This window comes from Talpa europaea (assembly GCF_964194135.1).
Source record: "Talpa europaea genome assembly, chromosome: 1".
NCBI classification, from domain to species: Eukaryota; Metazoa; Chordata; class Mammalia; order Eulipotyphla; family Talpidae; genus Talpa; species Talpa europaea.
In genome coordinates this window covers 107,279,795-107,303,463 of record NC_140073.1, presented here as the reverse complement: position 1 = coordinate 107,303,463, position 23,669 = coordinate 107,279,795, and the positions used below count along the sequence as shown (strand labels likewise).

The window sequence follows — 23,669 nt, the reverse complement described above, 5'->3', positions numbered from 1 at the left end:
CATTCCATTTTTATACCTAGAAACCCCAACCAGCTACAGTTGATCCCATATGACCAGAAAATTTAAAAAAAAAAAATCTGAACAAAGGCAGAAAATTGTTCAATGGCAAATTCCACTTCTGTTGATAGCTCGTAACTGTCCTGCTTTCAAACCACAGGCTCTCCAGGAAAGGATCCCCACTGCAAGCACCCCTTGGAATGGGGCTCATCTTCTGCGGAAGTGACACTTCACCCCTCCATGCTTTTTTGTTAGAGAGCAACAGTGAGACTGGCCTTCTAACCATTTGCTTTTTGCCCAAGATATGTGTGATTCATACTGTTACCTGTCTTTTTGATGGGAATCCACACCCTGCACAAGACTTCTATGTAGGTATTTCTGTCCCCAGACAAATGTGGTCTATCTGAATGTTCCCACACTTTCACTTTAATTGTGACTTAAATGTATATCTACTTTGTTAGGGATGACTTCCCCCAGACCTCACTTCTCACCCTAAATATACTGCCCACACCTCACTATCATGTAGTTAAAATTGGCTCTGAAAAACTCAAAGAGCAAAACTCTAAGTGTTTCTATTCCCCCAAGCTCACGCGATCTTCATCTTACTTGGCTGAGGTCCCAGACATCATTTCTCAGGCACGGTGGTGGCTTTGGATATGTATGCAAACAAAAGCATTCCTAAAAGGTATATAAAAAGCACAGAACTGGGAGTGATTATTATCTGTTTTCTGATTCTAACTCTGTCACTAAGATCACAGCACTGTGTGATCTTGGGTGACTCATTAACCTTCTAGATCTGTTTTCTTATCTGTAAAAGTAAAGGTTTTAAAATCTCAAATTTCTCTTCCAGTTACGAAATTCTATTATTGTATTCTACAAAAGTAATTGTCAAATGAATCCCCAGTCCTGTTTAAAGACTTAAAATATTATCTACAGTTATTATTAATTCATGTCATTGCTCCCCTCCATTAGTATGGACAACTGAAACTCAATTATGTACCTGAAGGCAAAGACACTGAGGAAAATTCCCATGTAAACTTTTATTCTACTGACATATTTGAATGAGCAATTCAGTGCCCTTTACTGATTAAAGCACTAGGGAAGACTCATCTACCTAATCTTCTCTCACAAATTTAAAGTAGCAGAATCCATCAGCTGTGTACCTATCAACCACAGCCTAAGTGAAGCATATTATTGCATTAACTCCAAGCCTCACTATCTGAAAGGTTAATATTATCATAATCTCACTAGATCTGAGGGATTCCTTTACTTAGAGTCACAGTTCTAGTGAGCAGTGGTGACAGAATTCAAATACAAAAACTGTGCTTTGGACTGGCCTGCTGAGGACAGTGGACAGCAAACATCTCAATCATAGGTAGAAGTAATCACAACGCATTTCTTACCTGTCACATCATAATCATGCCATAAAACCTTCTATTGCACTTAACAGCATACACATCTCAAAAGATGGGAAGAAAAAGATTCTCCTGGGAGTGGCTTCAAATTTGTCATATATGAGCAAAGAAAAGAAAAGTCTATAAGAAACTTTGCACACACACAAATATATGTACACATATGTATAGAAAAAACATAAAGACTTCATATATTTTTAATATCTAGTTAGAAATGAAATATGTTGATGTCTCAATTATTTTGTGTACATAAACACAAAAATGAAATGAATAAAAATTAAGATTAAATTAGTGGAATATACAGAAATTATTTATTTTAACTCACAATTTTAAAATTCTGTCTTCTAAAAAGAATGAGTACTATCAGATAGTAAGGAAAAAAGTTACAACAAAGTAGTCAAAATGAAGTGGAAACTTAGTATATAATAGAGGAAGCATTTTAAATCAAAGAGGAAAATATGAATTTAACAACTCATTAGGACAACTAGTTAGCCAATTAAGAAGAAAAACTAAATCTGGAATTCTCTTTTCTGACACCAGAATTAATTCAAAGTGAATCAAATATTTAAAAAAATTGGAAGAATTTTCATTAAATAGTAAATAAAGTAAATGTTTTTATCTCTAAGCCCTCTTGGAACCCTAATAAAATCACCTAAAGAGTAAATGAGGTATATTTCCAAAAGAACAAAAGATGCTAATAGATTAGAGATAGCACTCAAAATTTTGGCAGATGGAAAGCAGAAGAGTGAGTGGTAAGTGATCTAGCCAGGTGGAGACAGCTGAAGCCTCACTGACTGCCGTGGTGAAAGTCAAAAAAGACATCTCACTCTTGCTGGTGGGTAAGAACCACCTGGCAATCCTTATCAAGTACAGATGCTGAGTCAGTGGGTCTGGGCTGATGACTGAAGCCTCATTTCTAACAAGCTCCTTGTGATGCCGACAGATGTTGCTGGTCTGGGTCCACGCTTTGAGTTGCAAGGCTTTAGGGTAGAGAATGCCAAGACATTCAAGAACTGCAGGCACTATATATTTCCAGAGGATGATAAGGAAATTGGTCCAAAGTCAGTTTAGGGAACAGAGAGCTCCAGATTTGGCCCTTGAAGCCTCGTGACAGCTCTCTTCTGCCCCAGCAGAGAGGTCATTTTCTCCTGGAGAAGGTGATAGCGCGTCTGACCTCTGGGATACTGAACACAGTGACCAAAACCAGGGACTAAATAATGAAAACCTGCAAACCAAACAGGACCTTCTGCTCCATTTTATTGCTCAAGTCACAGAATGCAGACAGCAGGCTCCTAACACTCAGGCAAGTTAGAGGAGGGTAGTTCTCCGTGGAAACTAACTGGCTCAAGGGATTACTCAAACCATAAAGTCTTCATCCCAGAAAAATATCATAATTAAAGTCCAAAGACAATATAGGCATGTATCATAACATACATGAGAATTAGCTGAGTTTTAATTGTACATAAATAACCTTTAGAAATCAATAAACACAGCCCCCAAGACAAAAATATCAAGTAGTTCACAAAAATAAAAACATTAAATCACATGAAAATGTTCTTTCACTTAAAAATAAAGGTAAATTACAATACCATTGTAGGGTAAAGAAAATGTCAGGCTTTTCTGCCCTCCCGCCATCAGGTTAGATGATAGATCCTTGAGGTCCTGAATGCATGCATAGGTAGATGGGATTCACCTGGGCTAAGACTGTGCTTTTTAAGGGCGGCATCACAGGGATGCCAGTAGAAGCCGAGGAGAGCAGAAGAAGCCGAGGAGAAGCCAAGAAGCCGAGGAGAAGCCAAAGAGAAGCCAAGAGAGAAGCTGAGAGAGAAGCTGAGAGAGAAGCTGAGAGAAGCTGAGAGAGAGAGAGAGAGAGAGAGAGAGAAGGCCAGAGAGCCCAGATAGAGTGAAGACTTGCTGGGGGCTGGGAGGCCTGCCAGCCTCCCAGCACCCCTGCCTGCCATATGCCTGGTGAACCCCAATAAAAGACCTGCAAAAAACCACTGAGGACTCTGACTCCTCCTTTACCCGGCCTGCATGGGATCAGAAAACCTGCCCCGTGTCCTGTTCCTGACCTTATAATTGGCGTAAGTCAGCAAGACGATCCATGCAGATGGGTATGGAGCCCTCCGAAGACCTGGAGGAACTAAGGAGTAAAAGACTGCCTGTGACGACGCCGGAGGCATCATGGCGACCCAGGAGATGGACAATGTCCAGGATCTACGGGATGAGACCTCACCCAGAGTAAGAGAAGGAGACGCCCAAGAGAACCAGCCAACAACACCTGAAAGGACCAGCCAATGACCCCTGAGACAGCAGAATCTTCGGGGAGGAGAGGACCACGATTCAGAGCTTGCCAGTGCTGATGCAGGGAGAGGCCAACAGACTTCGACTGATGGACATGGACTGATGGACTTGGACTGACAATCCTGCCAGAAGGCGGAGGACCTTGGCAGGTTATGTTTTTTTTTGGGACTCTGGGGGTGGCCAGTGGGCCTTGATGACCAAAAGCAGCCTGTGTATGCTCAGCATCTAGGTGGAGGAGAAAAGCCAACTGAGAAGGCAAAAAGCTGGTGCTGATGCTAAGTTGAGAAGCCCTGAGTGGCTGTTAAGCAGCCTGCGTATGCTGAAGACCTGTGAGTCTCATAAAATCACCTGTGGGCGATGCCCTGCTCATTCTTGAGTGAGGGTGAGGAGCTGAGGAACCCATCCTTAGGGGACGGGTGGGGAACGTGGCTTGGGGTGGAGCCCAGGCCGAATGTAGAATTTGGATCCCCGACCCATGTGCTTGTGCAGTGGGTTGGCCTGAATGCAGGGGTCTGCGAGTCGCATTGGTGGCTATGAAGGCCGAGTGTTGGAGTGACTGCAGACAGAAACCCTGAGGGCTGGCAATTACCCCCAACAGAATAGAATCGCCAATCCCAGAGCTAGTGCATCCTGGGGGTGGATGCTGTGTGTGGCTTGTAGCCGAGACTATAGCCAGAGAAGGCCAGGAAGCCCGACGGCTCCTGGTGTGTTATAGTAGATGCCGTGAATGGTTCCCCTCCCTCATATGAGCAGTGCCTTCGGCAGCAGATTTGGTGGCTCATCTGCTGGTACCAATAATTGTCTTTTGCACTAGGTTAGGGCCCTGCCTGGACTTATTTGTGTTCTGTTGTATTTTGTTATATTTTGTTGTATTTTGTTGTGATGTATTTGCTTTTGTGGGCCATGGCTGCATTGTTTATGTTTGATAAGAAATTTGTATATATATATAGACTATATGGCAGAAAACCCTGAGGGGGTGGACTGTAGGGTAAAGAAAATGTCAGGCTTTTCTGCCCTCCTGCCATCAGGATAGATGATGGATCCTTGAGGTCCTGAACGCATGCCTGATGGCGGGCACCTGGAATAGGGTGTGGGCATAGACAGATGGGATTCACCTGGGCTAAGACTGTGCTTTTTTAAGGGTGGCATCACAGGGACGCCAGTAGAAGCCTAGGAGAGCAGGAGAAGCCGAAGAGAAGCCGAAAGAGAAGCCGAGAGAGAGAGAGAAGGCCAGAGAGCCCAGATAGAGTGAAGACTTGCTGGGGGCTGGGAGGCCTGCCAGCCTCCTGGCTCCCCAGAACCCCTGCCTGCCATATGCCTGGTGAACCCCAATAAAAGACCTGCAAAAAACCACTGAGGACTCTGACTTCTCCTTTACCCAGTCTGCTGGATCAGAAAACCTGCTCTGTGGTCATTCCTGATTTTACAACCATCTTTCACAAAGTCAATTGGCAAGTAATTAAAAGTTCAGTTACATATCATGATAGAATCTTTCCTTGGTGGTAATATAAACAACTCAACAACACCTATCAAATAAAAAGTGACACAGCAACTTCATACTAATAGGAATTTGTCCTAAAGAAATTCACATGTAGGGCCTCCCCTGGTGGCGCAGTGGTTGAGCGCTGGCCTGCGAAGCTACCCGCAGCATCTGCAATGCCAGTTCAATCCTGGGCCGCCAGCGAGGGTCTCACATGGCGCGCAGACCTCTCCTGCCGCACCGCTGCTCCCCTCAGCAGTGTATTTTCGTTAGTCTGCCTGTTCTTCTCCCCACGCTGACCCTGGTGAATTTTCTCACCCTCCTGGCTTCTGACTGTACCCAGTGCTTAAATAAATAAGAAATTCACATGTAAACAAAATAAATGTACAAAAATAGTCACTGGGGCTTTGCTTTTAATAGCATGTGATTGGAAATGACTTAAAGATATACTAATAGAGGACTGGTTAAATAAATTGTAATAAATATGTTGTAAGTATTATACTTATGTTAAAATTTCACACAACCAGTAAAGGGAGGAACAAAGTACAACAGAACATATATTGTTCATATCAAATAATATTTATAGAGTGATATTTATGTTTGAATGCATAGAAAAAGTTCCACAAAACAATTAAAAATGGCTGTGAGAAGACAGGGTTTTAGTTTTCATTGAACACCATATTTTACTGTGACAGTTTTTCCACAATAAGCATATGTGGATTTTTTTTCTTTATCAGTTTCCTTTCCAAGTATCAAGAAGGGCAAGATGACAATAATTGGAAAAGAAAGAGGAGTCTAGAAAGGGTCACAGTGCAGCAGCTGGAAGTGAGATTCGTTTTTCTGTTCAAGAATTGATTTGGGGAGATGAGCTAATTTCTTTTGTGACCGTTTCTTTCAGTGAATGGAGCTGATAATAATAATGACGATTATATAATATCTGCATAATATAATGCAAGTTTGTTTCATTTATCATTTTAACCCTGTGATTTCTACTGTGATCATCTATTGAAGTTATACCTCATATGTTCAAACTCCTCATATTCTTAGCTTCACTCAGTTGACAGGAATGGCAAGTCTGCATTCTGAGGAGGTATCTGTTGTCCAAATGTCAATTTGGAGCTCTGAAGTCTCCATGCTACAAGACCAAACAGGATTTTGTACTGTAAACACTACCACATCAGGGGCAAGAGCCAACACTCTTGAGAAATGTTTGCCTGACCTACATGAGTCTTACAAGTAGATTTACAAGTCAATGTGCTTTACACTAACTTTCTAAAGCCAAGAAATATGATTAATGAACAGCTACTTAGCTACTTTTTGAAAACTTAGGGTTTTCCAATGCAAATCCTTGGATACAAGTGCCATAAAATATCAAAACAAAATATTTTGTGTAGAATTTTGCTCACGTTTTGTATTAAAGCATCACTTCTAAGCCTTAGTTTTTACTCATCCATTAAATTGAGTCATTATTTCTACATTTATGATCTTCCCTCACCTTATAATTTTACCAAAACCATAAGCATAAGTTTCTACAGCTTTGGAGCAACATATCCAAAAAGAAATATATATATATATATATGTAATTCCATGGTATAAATTTCATTTTCAAGAAGTTATTTTTAAAGTCACCCTAAACTGCAAATCAAGTCCACAATATATCACTTCACACCTGTGAGACCTGCTGTAATCAAAAGACAAAAAAACAAGTGTTGGCAAGAATGTGGAGAAAAAGGGAACAGTCACATGCTATTGGTAGGAACGTAAACTGGTGCTGTCGGTATGGAAAACGTAAGGAGAGTGATCAAAAAATTAAAATAGAGGGCCTCCCTGGTGGCGCAAAGGGTTAAACACTGCACTATGAGGCAATCCACAGCCTCTGCAGCATGAGTTTGACCCCTGGCTGGGGGGCTGGCCAGGGAGCAACCCACATGGTGAAGCAGATCTCTCCTGTCTCACCCCCTACTCCCCTCAGCAGTGTATTTCAGTTAGTCTGCCTGTTCTGTTCCCCACTCTGTCTCTGGTGAATCCTCTCACCCCCCTGCATCTCTGGCCTGTATCCCAGCTCTTGCATGCATAAATAAATAAATCTTTAAAAAAATTAAAATAGAAATACCATGAGATTCACAATTCCATTTCTGGCTATTTATCTGAACATGAATACACTAATTCATAGTGTAACATCAAAAAACATGTATTATCAAAAAAACTAATACTGATTTTAGAAACCAGTATTACAATAAAATTAAATAATTTTTAATACAAGTAAATAAGTTACCTTAGAATGTCTCTGTTCTTACACAAAAGATACATATTCTATTAAGTGTCACAATATTTGCAGTTTATTTTGCACCATACAGAAAAAAAAGATGATAAAATATTAGCAATCAATGAATCCAGGTGGCAGGAATACAAGTGTTCATGGTAGTTTTAAGCATTTTCTTTGTTCTTGAACATTTTTATAATAGTGAAATATTTTAATATATGTCACTGAACAAGTTTAAAATCATACTCCTTTTCCTGAACAAAAAGAACAATGAGATAATATAATGACTGGGAGGTACAATGAGGTGGGCAGTGAACTATCCTGCAGAATAACCTAATTCTAGATTTAAAATCTTCTTCTGAGTTCTTAATTCCTTGTGACTCACTGAATATTGGCTACTTGTTACTTGATGACTTGTTGCATACAAGTTTTTCAACTCCAGGATATCTTAATCATAAAAATCATTATTTGGAAACTTTATACAAGCAGAGATTTTTTTCATTCACGATTTCGTACACATCATATATAATATTTAATGTCTATAAATGATTTATATTTGTTGTAAAGAAATACCACAAAACATCAATCCTGTTATCTAAGTAAGCCAAAGGCAATGAGTTAGAATGGTATAAATATGTGAGACACAGGTTTATTAAATAAATGGTTGCAGATGTCACAAAGCTCAATATGATAAGCGTAAATGAATTTCTCGTCATTTTTTCTATTGTTATTTCCATCTCTCAGGTAAAAAAGGGAATGGCTAGTGTCTTCTCATGGCAGATAATATTAAACTGCCTTCCTAGACAGAGTCCTAACCTTCTGTTGTTTGGTCAAGCCACCAAGTTAAGACAGCAGCTGTTTTTCATTATTGTTTTTTTTTATATAGACCAGGATGGTTTATCAACATTACATCAAATTTGCATCAGGTTATAGTCAAAGCGTGGAGGTTTTTTCAGACGGTGTAAAGAGATCAGTGGATAGTGGAGAGGGGTAAATTGGTATAATTTTTCTTAAAAGACTTATTAAAATTTTAATGTTGTACACCATCTAACCTGGCAATTCTACTTCTCTATGTTGGTTTAGAGAAATAAACCCAAGTACAAAGAAGACTGTACAAAAATGATGATCTAGCATTGTTCCTAATGTTAAATGGTCTCTGAAATACCCAAACAATAGGATACTGTGCCACAATAAAGTGGCTTCACCAACACGGGAAAACTTTTCAGACATAACATTAGGTGGAAAGAAAAAGCTGGGCTGTAAGAAGTTTGTAGCAGCTAAGTGCATCCAATTCAAAAAAAGTTTTACATGATTTAAATGAACTGAAATTCCTTGGATTTGATCTCTGAGTAAAGGATAAGACATTGGCTGGAAAACAGAAGAGAGACTGATGGAGAGAAAGGCAAACTAGGCTTGGTTCTGCTTTCACTGTAACATTTGTGTCTCATCCTCAACTGTGAAAGAGAGGGAAACTGCTTGCCAAACAAACTGCCGTTCTAAAAATTACATTACTTAATATTTTTTGGATTTGTTATCAAAATAACATCTAAAACCATGAAATTATTTTTTGAAAACAGAAAGAACATTTACTAGATATTATTCATTTCAGGAATGTAAAACACTAAAATAAAAATAAGTTAGCAATACATGAGATGATACTTCCTATTAACTCTCCTTCTAAATGGACCTGGACCCCAAGGAATTGCAGTAACAGGACAGCTGGCAACCAGGGCTCAGAACTAAAAGGTAAGGGGGTCAACCAATCAGGAGATTCCATTTACCCAGGCTCCCTTAGATGTGAGGACAGAGCAACACCTTTGCCAGGAAAGGTAAAGAGACCTGGAAGTGTTAAGCAAAAACGGGTCCAGTTGTTCCAAGGACTGATAAACTATGACTAGTCTTAAGCTGGTGATTAGTTACCCTCTGCCCAATCTTACAGGGCTTGACCCTGTGCCATGGTATGGACAGAGTGGGGCAGGGACATGGCCCACGAACTAGTACTAACAGCCTGCCTGCTGCTTGGGGACCTGTAGCTAAAGCCTGTCTCTGAGGGAGGCAATGGCAGAGCAGCTGGAACTTCTAACACTTCCCTCATTCAACTGGTATAGCTCACGGCAACGCTGATTTCAGGGACCCAATTCTCTCAAATAAGCCGCAGGCACCCCACACTAGCAAAAGTCAGCTTTACACATGGTAACCTCCTGCAACAGAACCCATGAACATAAGATGCATACCCAGAAAACCACTTGACTGCCTGCACACTCTTTCAAAATAACTGCTGGTTAACAACCATCACCTGTCTCTATTTTTGGTCTCTCCCCAGTTCTTTCACAGTTCTGCAAGCAGCCATTTAAACATGGAAGCTTAACACACTCTGGGGTAGAAAAACAAAGCGCGTGTATGGTCTCTATAGCACAGGATAAACGTGTTGAGGAGGACTCACAGCACCAAGAACTAACCCAGCAGAATGAGTGCTGACCTTAGGCCCCCCACCCACACTTATATGGGGAGCCCCTTCAATGGACTTTTTAAAAGGGCCATGGAATGCAGGACTGACAGTGGGGCAGGCATCACATCTCAATTACTAGGGAAGCGTCTCTCCTCAGGCCTTCACTTTTAGGGAGAGGCAGAGTGCTCATTTTTGTTGTGCAAACATCTCTGGCTGGTGACCAGACCAGCAAGGCTTTAACAGGACAGACAATCAGGTGGGGTGACTGTTTCCATTTTTCCCGACTAAGGCATTCCTGGGTCAGTCCCAGAGAACCTGGGAGCAGCTGTCACTCTACTTTGGCACACAGGGGTTCCCTAGGAGCCAGGTTCCGCCAGGTTCCGCCAGGACCTGCGAGGGTGGCAAATGGCAAGTCACTGCATCTCTGTAGGCTTCCCTGTCCTGCTATATAAGATGGGAGGTTGGGACTTCAGCGCTGCCAGAATTTCTCAAAGTGTGAGCTTCAGAAACTCTATGCCCTCGGACAGCATCTGGCAGTAGTGTTCCAAGAGGCCAGGGTTCCAAAAATTGAGGTGTGCACCCCGGAGGGAGGCATTTTTTTTCACTCTGTCAAATCTATTTTTATTGTTGCCTGCACGTAGTGCTAATAAAAAGCAAACAGACTTTTAGACAATTGAATGTTGTTTTAAATCTGCAGGTAACGCACCACTTGGCAGCATGCACCTGGGCAGACTCCTCCCACCACCATCCCCTCCTTCGGTGTCTGACATGATAGACTCATGTATTGTTTAATGAATGAGTTTTCAATTTCCTTTGTAAGTACAAAGGCTATCACTCAATCGATTGCTGAATTTAAAAGAGGCAATTTTTGGTCATTTGTCATTCTACAACATAGTGGTTCTACCTTTGCCTTAAATTTTCTCATTTAAAAGACAACTCGCCACAGATGTCATATTTGATCGTCCTAACATGCTCTCTATCAATGGCTAAAAAATTTAAGCAGCTTCTTAAATTATTTACACAGCAAACGACTCACAAATTGTATTTCAGTTGCACAGAACCAGCAAAGAGGCACTAGTGAGAACACGTGCCAGTCACTTGTGTGCTCACTTGGTCAGGCTAGTTACCCCTGTTCACACCAGGGGAGCTCGAATTTTAGATTGTAGATTTTTAGGTTGTAGATTTGTTTCTCTTAAGGACAAAAATACATGTTTATTATTTTCAGTTAATTTGAATTTTTGCATCTTCATAAATAGCCCAATGTAACTAAACTGAATTTGTTTTTTCTTAATAACCAAATTAAGGCCAGGATGAAAATTCTAAAAGAAATCAATATGTCAGTCTCCAGGATTTTCTTTTTCTGGGAGGCTCTCATGTACTGTCTAAATATTAATGCACAATCTCAGCAAAGTGTATTCCAGGAGTATGAGGCAGGCAGGCCCAGTTCTTGACTAAGCTGCTATGGCTGTTTTCTGCTAATGACAACCGAAGAATCAGAATTTTTCTTGGAAAGGAGAGACCCTAAATCCAGTGTGCACATTATCTCGTTTATTCTCAACAACCCTATGAATTTCAGAGGAAAACTAAGCATGGAGAGGTGAAGTAATCTGCTGTAACTAGTAAGTAGCTGGGCCAGAATCAGGTCAGGTCTTAAGTCAATATAAATGGTGAATTTGAAGTTTACCGTTAACAGTGGCTGAATACCCAATTGAGTTTTTCCTGAAAATGCGATTTAAAAAAAAGGACCAGATGGGGCTGTGGGAGACACATTAGGATGCCTGCATAAGGCAACCTCCATTGTAAGGCGCCTCCCGAGAAAACTCCACCCAGAGGAAGCCCATTTTCCTGACTCTCCCCAAATGCACAGCCATCACTTGCCTAAAATCCTATCATTCGCAACTGTTTTCTGCAAGTCTCCGGCCTACTATCTACATCACTTTTAATGGTTGAGAAGAGAAAAGGTTTAAAATCATTCTCCAGCCTAAATAGGTATAGTGCTGAAGAGATTGAGGCAGGCTTCCATGCCTATGTAAAACTCTAAATATTTACTCTTCCACAGAACAAGTAAATCCTCCAGCTCCAGGATCAAATATATAAACAGGTCCTACTGCCTCCACAAGCTGCTCCCCCTCCCACCCCTCACCTCCCCACCCACATACCCAGCACACCACATCACATTACAGAATATTCTTTCTCAAGTAGATGTTAAATACTGTACTATGGTATCGATTATATTTTACATGATGCATATTTTAAAGGGACAGTTTTTATTGAGTCCCCTTTTGAAATATCTTTCCAGATGGTCTTCTAAGAGCACATATCAGGCATATTCCTAATTTTATAAGTGAGAACACCAATTTCAGACAGTGCACTGTTCACTTTTGTAAAGCTGCTAAAGGACAATGTTTGGACTTCATCCCAAATTCCATGGTCTTTCTGATAACCCATCCATTTTCCTCTTAATTCCAGTTAGGGATATACATTTACTACAGGGACTATACATTTCTGATTAATTATAATAAATTAATAATTAATTGCAACACATGTATAAAATGTAACATAATTTAAAAGCACTCTCACCCTCAAGTCTACTTTCAAAGACACACCCAACAACACACAAAACCCTATAGTCTCTTAATCTCCATAATGCCTAAGTGACTGAATGCTTGTTCTCAATTTTCCTTCACTCAGCTGTTGTGTCCAAAACTGCCACTCCACTTAAATCACCAAGTCACTTTATTCTGCTTTGAAATGGTGATCTATTAAGACAAGATCTACAGAACCTCTTAGGCTAGCTGGCAGCTTTTACTGTGATACTTGCCAAACTGTGTCTCTGGACAAGATTTTAGATGGTTTTCTCTATTCTCTCCCCACTCTCAATCCTGTAAGGCACTCCAGCTCCTAAGACTTCCTTTAAAGGATCTGTGCCAATGATAAGAAGAAGAAAGGGAAGGAGAGAAGGGGAGAGGAAGAGGGGGGGGAGGGGAAGCAGCAACAGAGAGAACTAGAGAAAAGAGAAGAGAGGGAGGAAGAAAGAGAAAAGATAGAAGGAATCCAAGTCACAGCTTCAGGACAGTATTAGTAACTTTGAAACCTGAAAACTTCTAAGATAAGATAGGACATTTATGTAGACACTGACAAGCTACAAACAAATGTTACCCCTAACTCACTGTGTGAAAAGGCCAGCTAGTAAAACTGGAATGCAATAAAAAACCATTTGCGTATCTCCCACCTCTGCCAACACCAGTCTCCACAATCCAAATCAGAGGTAATAAAACCAAGGATAAGATTCAGAAACAGGAATGGTCCAAGAAAAGTTCACTTTGAAGGTTAAGTGTTAAGAAAGAGAAAACCACACACACACACACACACACACACACACCCCTTCCAAAAATGATCCTGCAGATGAATTATGTAAAGCAATGTGTTGTACAATAACCAAACATTAGCACAACTTGAAAAACTACTGTCAGTGCTTACAGCCAACTGCCTTATGGTATGCAGCATTGAGTAAATTCATGTTCAAACATCCAAGTGTTTAGATCATGTGCTTACAAAATGGGTGTAAAATTTGACAGATAAGAAGAGGGTCAGATCATATCTTCTCTCACAGAAAATATCTCATTGTCCTTATTAGAATTTTACTCTATCATCCCGGTTTGCTTTAAATGGATTGTGAACTCATTAGGACACCTTTACTTTAATCCCAGGGATCCTCTGAAACTATGCGGTGTGCTTTTCTAACGCTGCTCTGCTCTCCTTTCCTCAATGTGCCAACTTATTACTAAGCAGCCAAGTTAACAAATGGGCTGCAGAAAGTTGTCTGGTTGAAGTGTCTACAAAAAGGCCCAGAGTACTTAGCACTCTCCAAACTTTAACCTTCCTTCCACCATCCCTCACCTCCCACCTACCCAGGCCAGAGAAGAGGGGCTCTAGAATCCAAGATTTAAAACAAACAGGGCTTGGTGAACTGAAATCAAGGACCATGATGTTTGTTCCTAAATAGAAAACTGTCAAGCCTAGAAAATGAAACCAGTTATTTCTAGTAAGTGTGTTTTTCTTTCTTTAGTCAGTGACTCTTCTTTCTTTGTAACTATTCTTAGTTGTGGTAAAATACACATAAAACTTAAACCTTTTAAGTGTGCAGTTCAGCGGCATTTAGTCCATTCACATGTGGCACAGCCAACATTACCAGTCATCTCTGGAACTCTTTTCATCTTGTAAAACTCAAGCTCTATGCCCTTCAAACAGTCTCCATTTCCTCCTCCCCTTGGAACTCACCATTCTACCCTGTCTCTGAGTTTGTAAGTGCTTGTAAGCATCATATAAGCGCAATCATACAATATTTGTCTTTTGTCTTTGTGACCTGAGAATAACGTCCTCAAGTTTCTTCTACGTCATAACAAGTGTCAGAATTCCTTTTTAACTAAGGCTGAATAATTCTCTATCGCCTGTGCAGAACACATTTTGTTTATCTATTAATCTGCTGCTGGACACCAGCATTTCCATCTTTTGGCTCTTGTGAATAATGTTGTTAGGAACATAAGTGTACAAATATCTCTGAGACCCTGCTTTCAATTCTCTGGGGCATATACCAGAAGTGGCATTGCTGAGTCATGTGGTAATTCTATTTTTAATTTTTGAGGAACCCTCTATACTGCTTTCCACTGCAACGTTTTATATTCTCACCCACAGTGCACAGGGTTCTAATTTCCTCACATCCTCACCAACACTTGTTATTTTTTCCTTTCTTCTCCTCTCTCTCTTCTTTTCTTTTCTTAATCAAGGTAGCATTTGGTTACAACACTGTATATGATTCAGGGATTAGGGTCACTCCTCAGATGAAAATCCCCACACCACCCCACCATCCCAGGACCCACAGCCCTTACCCTAGGCCACTAGTTCACCCCCTTCCTACCCTTTCTTTATTTCATAGCAGCCATCCTATGGTTATAAACTGGTATCTCATCTTCTTTGGAATCTCATTTCAATGGTATCTCATTTTTCCTAATGATTACTCTGTCACTTTTAACCAAACTTCAGAAATACAGTATGAAAGTTTAGGCTCTATCTCCGAGTTTTCATAGAAATGTTCATCCCTCAAATTATCTCTATGTTCTTTCTCTCTTCTTCATTCTCCATAATAAATTCAGTATACTGTCTACTTCATCCCCATGTATGCATCCCTCCCGCTATATAAAATCTGGAAAACCTCCTCCCTAGTGATGGTGACTTAGATTGTGTAGAGCAGGGGGAAGCAGAAATAAAAGCATAGATACATGACCAGAAAAACAAGTTAGGACAATATCATTCTGCATTCAAAAAAAAGACCATCACTCTCCTACCAAAACGTGGGAGGGCTCCTCCCAATAGGGAAGTACACATGGATTCATAGAAAATGAAATATGAGTGATCAATAAATATTTGAAGTAGGGGCATCCCTGGCAGCCTAGGGGTTAAGTCTCAGCACTATCACCTCTACAGTCTCAGTTCGATCCCCAGCCAGGCAGATAACCCATGCATGGCACAGCAGACCCCTCCTGTCTCACCCGCTGCTCCCCTCAGCAGAGTATTTCAGTAGATCCTGTTCTGCTCCCCACTCTGCTTCTGGTGAATCCTTTGAGTCAAAATTTTGATAGAAATAAACGACCAATGGCTTTTGAAAATCTGGTTTTGCCTGATGATGAAAAAAGAGATGTCAGTGCATGTAATAAACATTAAAAATCTTAAATATACAACATGGACTGAGATTCTAGTGTAACCAACGAATGTTACTAGGTAACTAAAGCAGGACATGAAGGTAAGGCAGTTAAGGGACTAGTTTTTGCTGATGGAAGAAATCCACCTGAACGTTTATTTTTCTTCTACTGCCACTTGTCCTTCTTCATCACAGAACAAAAACTACTTCTGAAATACCTCACCAGCTGGAATCCAAGATAACATGCTCTAACCCTGGCCATAGACAATTCAGAATACCTTCAACACAAAAGTCATAACTGAACACAGGGTGTGAATTTTATTAACCCTTGAAGACATAAGCCATTTGGGATCTAGTAAAGTTATCTCATCTGCCTTCCCCACCATTCCAAGGCACTGCCCATTAAAAACACTGTTCACTAAGGGTAATATTATATCTTTTATCCATAAATCAACCTATTACAAATAGCTAAACTATTGCACACGGTCAATGCAAACTTTATATTTTATGAGAATGCTATGCTGATGTTCTACAAAGAATACCATCCCTTTGATTTTAGGTTATTTTCCCGCAAAACATCCATTATAGTCCAATTTGTCTATCCCAATCAGAAACGGGAGCAGAAAATTTTATTTGTCTGAACCCAATTCTTGCCTCTTATACCTGTCTATGGCAAAGAAGAGAGCCATCATTTTCATGAATCCCACCATCAGTAACAAATGAGACAGGTTTATTTATAGAGTTAAAAATCCAGTACTCTGAGAAAAACTGTACGCAAGTTGTTCTCAAAAACCCAACTTAGTCCCTTCAGGCTCTACAAGAAAATGCCATAGACAGGGTGGTTCATAAACAACAGGAATTTATTCCTCACTGTGCAGGAGACTGGAAGTCCAAGATCAAGGCTCTGAAAGATTTGGCACCTGTGATCGCACGCTCCTGACGGCTAGCCAGAGGCCTTTTCACTGGAGTCCTCGAGTCTGGAGGAGCTACTGGGGCCTTTTATATGAGGGTAGATGACTTCACAAAGTCTATAACCTCATTACCTAATCACCTTCCAGAGGCCCCACCACCTAATAGCCACACTTTGGGGGTTAAGAGTTACAACTGAGGAATTTTTAGGGAACATAAATGCTCAGTCCTTTGAACACTCCTCTAAAATAAATTTAATGGTATTAGTCTTATTGTTATAAGGTACATTATAGGATCATCTTTCAGTAATGAACCTCTCCTAAGAGTCAAATCTCACCAGGTACCCCACTTATCCTGGGAAATCACTCACTCTTTTCTGCATCCCTCGAACCATTACAAATACATCCTCGGTCATTCCATAGCGTTTTTGTCTGTCTGTCTGTCTCTCTCTCCTCCTCTCTTTCTCACCCTGGAGTGCCTCACCCAAGTGACCTGACATTCCCTCTGACACACCGCAGCACCTTCAAGGTTTAGGGGCACCAGGTCATTGGGCTGAATGAGTCAGGCAAGACCATTTTCAGTCTTCTGGAGGGTGACAGTTCCCACATAGTGTGGAGCTGGGAGAACCAACCTGAAGGGAAAGGGCTTCTCATTTCTCATACAGCCTCCTAGGGGGTACCAGGTCCACTCTGGCAGTCCAGCTACAGAAGTTCAGTGGACAGAGAGCAATTTCTCTATAGAAGGTTCTTTTTTAGATATTCTGAAATGCTTTGGCTTTTAGAGCATAAGAGATAATAGTCCAAAGTATTCTTTTGACTCAAGTCATAAGTGAAAAATAAAAGAAACAAAAATTGGCTGGGATATTAGGATGAGGGGGGTTAGATCCCTATTTTTAGATGGCTTATTTTCTACCTAAAAAAAAAAAAGGCATTTACTCTATTTCAAAGTTTTGTGAGATTTTAATTAGTAAAGACAAGGTAAGATTACACTACAAAGTCCATCTGCTTCACTGTATAGAAGAGAAAATAAAGCAGAGAGAAATGAGGTGTCTGCCCCAGTTTGAGGTATATTTGGCTAGAACTTGATCACTGATTCTCAGTCAACACTCTTTGCATCTCTCTCCTAAACCAACAAGAAAGAAAATGCATTAGAATTACCTTTATAACAAAACTTAAAGAAACTTATTTCCAAACAGAAATTCAGCAGAACTTTAATTCCACATTTATGGTTACCATAGTAGCACAGAGTTTTGAAAAAGTGAATTTATACAAAGCATTTTTTTAAGAAGCATTTATTACAGTCCCAGAGAATGAGTTACTGAACCCAAATAAGCATTAATTCAACAGAATTCTTCAAATAGATAATGCTGCATTTTGAAATAATATTTTTTCCTTGTCATCAAAACAACAATATAATATAATGTTATACACTGCAATTTTCATTCTAGAAGAAACCATCCATTTTTTAAAAAAAAAAAAAACAGATATTTTGTACTGTCAATCAAGTAATATCTACAGCAGTCCTTTGTGCCCCTAACTAGAGCTAGGTATAGAAAAAAGGGTATGCTAAAACCACCTTTGGGCTATTCACAGACTTTGCCGAAAGTTACTGAATTTAAGCTGCTCCACTTTTAACCAACCATGCTGGGCATCCACATTGTTGTTCATATGCTACTAAAATATGGCATTGTTCTGGACACCAGTGTCTCCAATGTTAACACCCCAACCGTGGGTGGTAAAAACAAATAGAACAAAAAGAGAGAGCAAAGCCCAATTCAGTCAGTTCTTTGATGTTTCTCGTTATAAAGAGAAATAGAAAAAGAGAGCATTCTCCTTAGGGAGAGAAACAGAAAGAGACAGTATTCAAATTCACAAATTAAGCCACAACAAGGGCTTAACAGACCCTACTTCAATGTAATAAAGATCTTGGATAATCCGATATTTCACAGATATGTTCTCAGTTTTGAAATAAATGACAATAAAAGCATAAAAGGAATAGAATCCTATAGGAATTATCCCTATTACAAAAGCATTTCATTTGACAAAGAGATACACAACAGGCTTCTCTAAATCATTTATACATTATAGAATACTACAAAAGAAATATTTATGTACAACATGTTAGAAGGGTAATAGAAGTGAGTCTTGCCATGATAACAATATCAACTGGTTCAATCATATTGATTCAGTCCCTTGATTGATGTTACTGAGATGAAGGCCACAGGTTGGGTGCCAGAATGTGTCATTTAAAAGAGGAGAAGAGGAGAAACATGTAGAACTTGTAATTCTGGATGCATCTGTGCCCTTGGATTCTCAGAGATTCAAGACAGTCTGAATGATTAAAGACTTATCATTACCAGAGGAAGAAGCAAAGTAAATAGCCTTCCAAAAGTCAGTAACATCCTATAGGATATGGGTAATATTGAATTATTGCAAACACTAATCATAAACTTTCAAATTTTATACCGGCCACTGAATGATGTCTACTTGGGTCAACAGCCTGAAAAAAAATGATAAACTCTACATCATTAGAAGGACATCTGCTGTGACTGACAGCTGAAAGCAGCTATCCCCTTTGTGTAAATGGTAGTAAAGTTGTAAGTTGATGCAAAAGAAGAAAAAATATTTGGGAAAAACAAAACTGAACTTCCAATTTTCAACTATTACACCACTTGTTATTTTTTAAAGCAGAGAGTATGAATGCAAAGCTATCTCCATTCTCCAGTAATTTTTTTTTGACCTAATAACTTTGGAGTCAGCACAGAGAAAGAAGTATGCCAGGAAAATGCAGTTTTCTCCATACAGGTCATCAGCTAACACACTTTTGTTTTCCAAAACATGGGGCTGCACATTTCTTTTAAATGCATAGCTAACTAACCTAACCATGAGCACAGCCAGACTTACTGGCAAGGATACATCAGGTGTCATTTTACAACTGTATGAGGACCCCCTACTACATGCCAACATAGAGCAACCTGCTGTTCCTGAGAGGCTGTCTTTGGAGAGATTGCAAAACCAGATATGAGGGCCTATTTTTTCTGCAAGCAAACATTTGCTCTAGAAGCAACTCTAAACCTACAAACACACCCACTTTTCTCAGTAAGTCTCAGCACTGGAGAGGATCAATGACGTATCTGTGCTGGATTCCAATCATTTTAAAATAGGGCTTGATGTCTGCTCCTTTGTGCACTTCAGTATCTGCATGGGAACAGCTGACTTAGTTCTCAAGTCACAACACTGCCCATTGAAAAATACACCTTCCTTAAACAAAAGATACTTTTTGTTCCCATGAAGCTTTGTCTGTTGCCATTTCCAGCAACAAAGGGCACAAAAGACAAATTCTGCCATCCTCACTAATGGTTTTTAAATAAATAGAAACAGCAAACAAAGTAACAGATCAAAAGCTCAAGAAACAACTAAGGTGAATTGAGGGCCGGGGACGAGAGGCGGCGTGGGAAATGAGAAATGGAGCCTAAATTCTACTTTATGGTCTAAGAATTCAGTCTCTAGTGATGTGCGGGAAGAATGAGGTGAAGAAGAGGGATCCAGTCGAGAAAGACAGAAGTGTGTGCTGCTGTCCTGGTTTTCTTTCTCCAGCACCCGGAGAGTGCAAGGCAGGCACAATCAGGTTCAGTGACTAAGACTGATTCAATGAGAGAAACACAAGTTTGCTCACGACCCAATGTTACTACCCAACCGGGTAACAATACAAACAATAATATTACAATTCTTTTTAAAAGATGAAGTATGTTCCGTTACCAAAACAAAATGATTATTCACAGGCGACATCTATCAATTTAAAACCACCATTTTGCAGTCTGTGCGCCCGTCCTGTCACATCCTCTTTTAAAAGAAACTGCTAATAGAACCTGGAGTGCGGGGCGCCTACAAACTATTGTCACCTATTCCCCAGGACTGTGGGCCTGATATACTCAGGATCTCTGTGGGAAACCCAACAGCAGCCCGAAGCCAAGGCGTCCCTGGCAAATTCTTCCGAAACACAGTCCCGACGTCCCTGTGTCCAGGTGAAAGGACAGAAGTGTGCGCGGTTCCTTCGCCCTCCCGGCCCCGCGCCGGAACGTTCCTGGCTGTCAGGTGGGTGGCGGCGAGCCTCGGCGGGGAAGCCCTGCCTGGCAGCGGGGCGTGCCCGCGGCGTGCATAAGGGCGAGCGCCCGGAGAGTGCGGCGCGTCCCGCGGCCGGCCGCCGCTCACCTTTGTTCGTCGGCCCTCGCCGCGAGGAGAGACCCGGCCCGGGAGGCGCGCGGGGCGACCCCAATGCCCTGCGGCCCCTCCCGGGCCCCCGGGAGGAAATCCGTAGGCAAGCCCGACCTTCTCTGGCTCCCGGAACGGCGCCCGGGTGGAGAGGTCAGCAACCCCTTCCCGAACACAAAGCTGGGGAGGCGTGAACGCGAGCGCCGGGGGCGCGGGTGCGTGCGCCGGGGAGCACGCGAGTGTGCGTGTGCGCGCGACTGTGTGTGCGCGCGTGTGTGTGCGTGTGTGTGTAGGGGGAGGGGAGGGGTACTCAGCCCTTCTTACCTCTCGAAGATGAGCCGCACCATGAAGATGCAGAAGGCCAGAGGGAAGGCGAGATAGAGGTCCTCCGCCTGCGGGAAGGTGGCTTCATCCGTGTTCTTCAGGTCCGCCCAGGTGACATTGTGCGGGAGCCAAAACCTCTCGTTCCAGAACCAGGCTAAGATTCCTGCCATCTTGCTTTGTCCACTCCGGTCCCGCTGCTCCCTTCGCCCTCCGAGCTCTCCGCCTCTCAGGGCGCTTGGGGATGCGCGCCGGACCGAGCCTGTGCAGCCGCCGCCTTCTCCGCGGCCGCTGCTCTCGAAGGCTCGCGGCGAGCCCCGGTTCTCTCCTCCCTCTGGCCGCGTTGGGGAAAGGGGCCGCCTCGCCTGTCACATGGCAGCCCGGGCCTCCCGCTCTGATTGGCTCGTCCTTGTGTCAAGCAGCGAGGCACACGCGGCCAGCTAGCCCACGCCCGGAGGGCCGGGCGCAGCCGCTGCGCCCAGGGCGCAAGAACCCCGCTCCGGGGAGTGCTGGTGGGCCAGCGCACACCTCTGGCTCCAGCTTTGCGCTTGGAGCTGAGCCCTGGAACCCAGGCCCCAAATCCGCCCCAGCCCTCCGGCTTGCTCGCACATGCTCAGAACGCTGGCTCCTGCCCCAGTAGAGTTTCTAGGGTCTCAGTCCGCTTTCCGTGCGCCTGCAGGCGGTGGGCAGGCAGGTAGAGGCCGGAGCCCATCTTCGGAATTACCCCTGCATGAGAGAGAACTGGGAAAAGAGATGTAGGGCGTGCAAAGAGCAAAGCAGGAAGAAGTAGGGAGGGAAAAGTCATCCGCTCAGCGCTTGGAGAGCCAGGGTGAAAATCAGGAACTGGGGTGGGATGGTTTGGCTATAGCCATCTGCCTTTACCTTTCGCTGTTCCTTCCCCAATCCCTGACCTTAAGGTTTTGCCTCATATGCTACTGTTCATGCCCACACCCAGCTCCCCCAAGGAAAAAGTCCATCTATTTTGATTTATGAGATGAGAGGAGAAATTAGGCACTGAATTGCTAGTTGATAATGATTGTAATGGTGATGCTAGCAACTGCTGCACTCTGTAAAACCGCCCCTCTAAACAAACCTCCAAAAATGCCACCAGACAACAGTTGGACTTCCCAGATCAGTCAACTACCTCCACTCTGCTACTTGTCAGGCGCATTATTTCTGCCTTTTGAATCTGAAACCCAGGTACCATCACTCCCACAATATATTTCTGCATTTGTAAGGGTAGCAGTTTAGTGGATTGGTTTAGTGTCCCGTACAGACCTGATTGCTGGGGATATTGTGTTCATTTTTTCTCAGTCATTCATTTTCTGCCTGGTTCCACCAGTGGTTCTATTGGACCTTTTCTAAGAGGGACATAAACAGTCCTTTAATACATACACTTCTTTACTCTCCCCTGCTACTCCAGCCCTCTTTTCACTCCTTCCTTTAAAGCAAAATTTAACAGAATTGCCTATATTTGTTGCTTCCAATTTCTCATCTGTCAATTCTCTTTTGGGCTTCTATTTGGGCTTTTGTCCCATCCTCTGCTGTCCTGAACCGTTCCAGATTATCAATGAGCTACATGCTGCTGAACTCAAAGGTCAGTTCTCATCAGTAGCACTTGGCCGAATTGTTCAGTCTGGCCTCTTGAAATGTTTCTTGTCTTGGCTTCAAGAAACCACATTCTTCTGGTTTTCTTCCTGATGAGTTTCCTTTCTGGCTACAACTATCTTTCTAACCCCTTAAAGTCAGAGAGATCTAAGAGTCAGTCTTGTGTCCTCTTCACTTTTCTATCTGCATTCATTCACAAAATGCCCTACTTAAAATTTCAATGTATGGTTTCTACTGAATCAAGATCATTTTTTCACTAGCACAAAGATGAAAAATTGTTAGTCAACCCATCCCAAGATGAGACCATCTGTATATGTGTTACTTATTTCTTTATTGATCCCAGCCTTCTCTCCACACACACTAAAACATAAATTTCAAAAGGTGGAGATCTATGTCTCTCATTCTTCTATTCCTAGCACTTGAGATAGTGCCCAGCATATAGTAGAAACTCAATAAATTATTGAACAGGTGAACCAAAATTATTTCATCCTCACAAAAATCTTTTCTCAGAGAGGAAACATCTTAATAAATGAATGTATTAAAACTTTATATATTTCTGTGTGCGAATAGAGTGGCAAAAAGGACGGATGGATTTATGTGGGTCTAGGGTAGAGGGAGGTCCTTGAAATGAGTCTTCATCAGTGAATCGGTCTCACCATCCTCTCTTGGGTCCATAAGACCAGCAGCTCAGTGTTACTGATGGCCCTCCAGGAAGGTGCTTTGGCACCAACTCCTTTCTTGTAGTCCACTTAGAGGACCTTTGTTAGTCTGTTATTAACTTTATAGCAGGAGGTCATCTCTTGGTGGAGCCTGGCCATCTGGGCCAAGCAGAACCTCTCGTGGCTTTTTACCATCCCTACATGATATCACTGCCATGTATGATCTAAGAGTACCTTATTTCCTACCCTAGGACTTCTCTCTGTCCAGCAGGTGCTGTTGTGTCCTTAAGTGTGCACAACAGGAAGTATGGGTGAGATAATGGACTAAGGCAATGGAAGCTAATGGATACATTTCTAT

The 23,669-nt window shown here is 41.9% G+C and overlaps 1 protein-coding gene across 2 annotated transcripts in view; it reads right to left on the bottom strand.

Moving 5' to 3' along the window:
- Window positions 1-21,355, bottom strand: part of CERS6 (ceramide synthase 6) — a 258,769-nt gene extending 237,414 nt beyond the window's left edge. For both annotated transcript variants that reach the window (XM_084251563.1, XM_084251564.1), the window contains exon 1: window positions 21,048-21,355. In XM_084251563.1, coding sequence (XP_084107689.1) covers window positions 21,048-21,217 — 170 coding nt within the window. In that variant the 5' untranslated portion in view covers window positions 21,218-21,355. The remainder of the gene's footprint in view (window positions 1-21,047) is intronic.
- Between the last annotated feature and the right edge of the window lie 2,314 nt (window positions 21,356-23,669).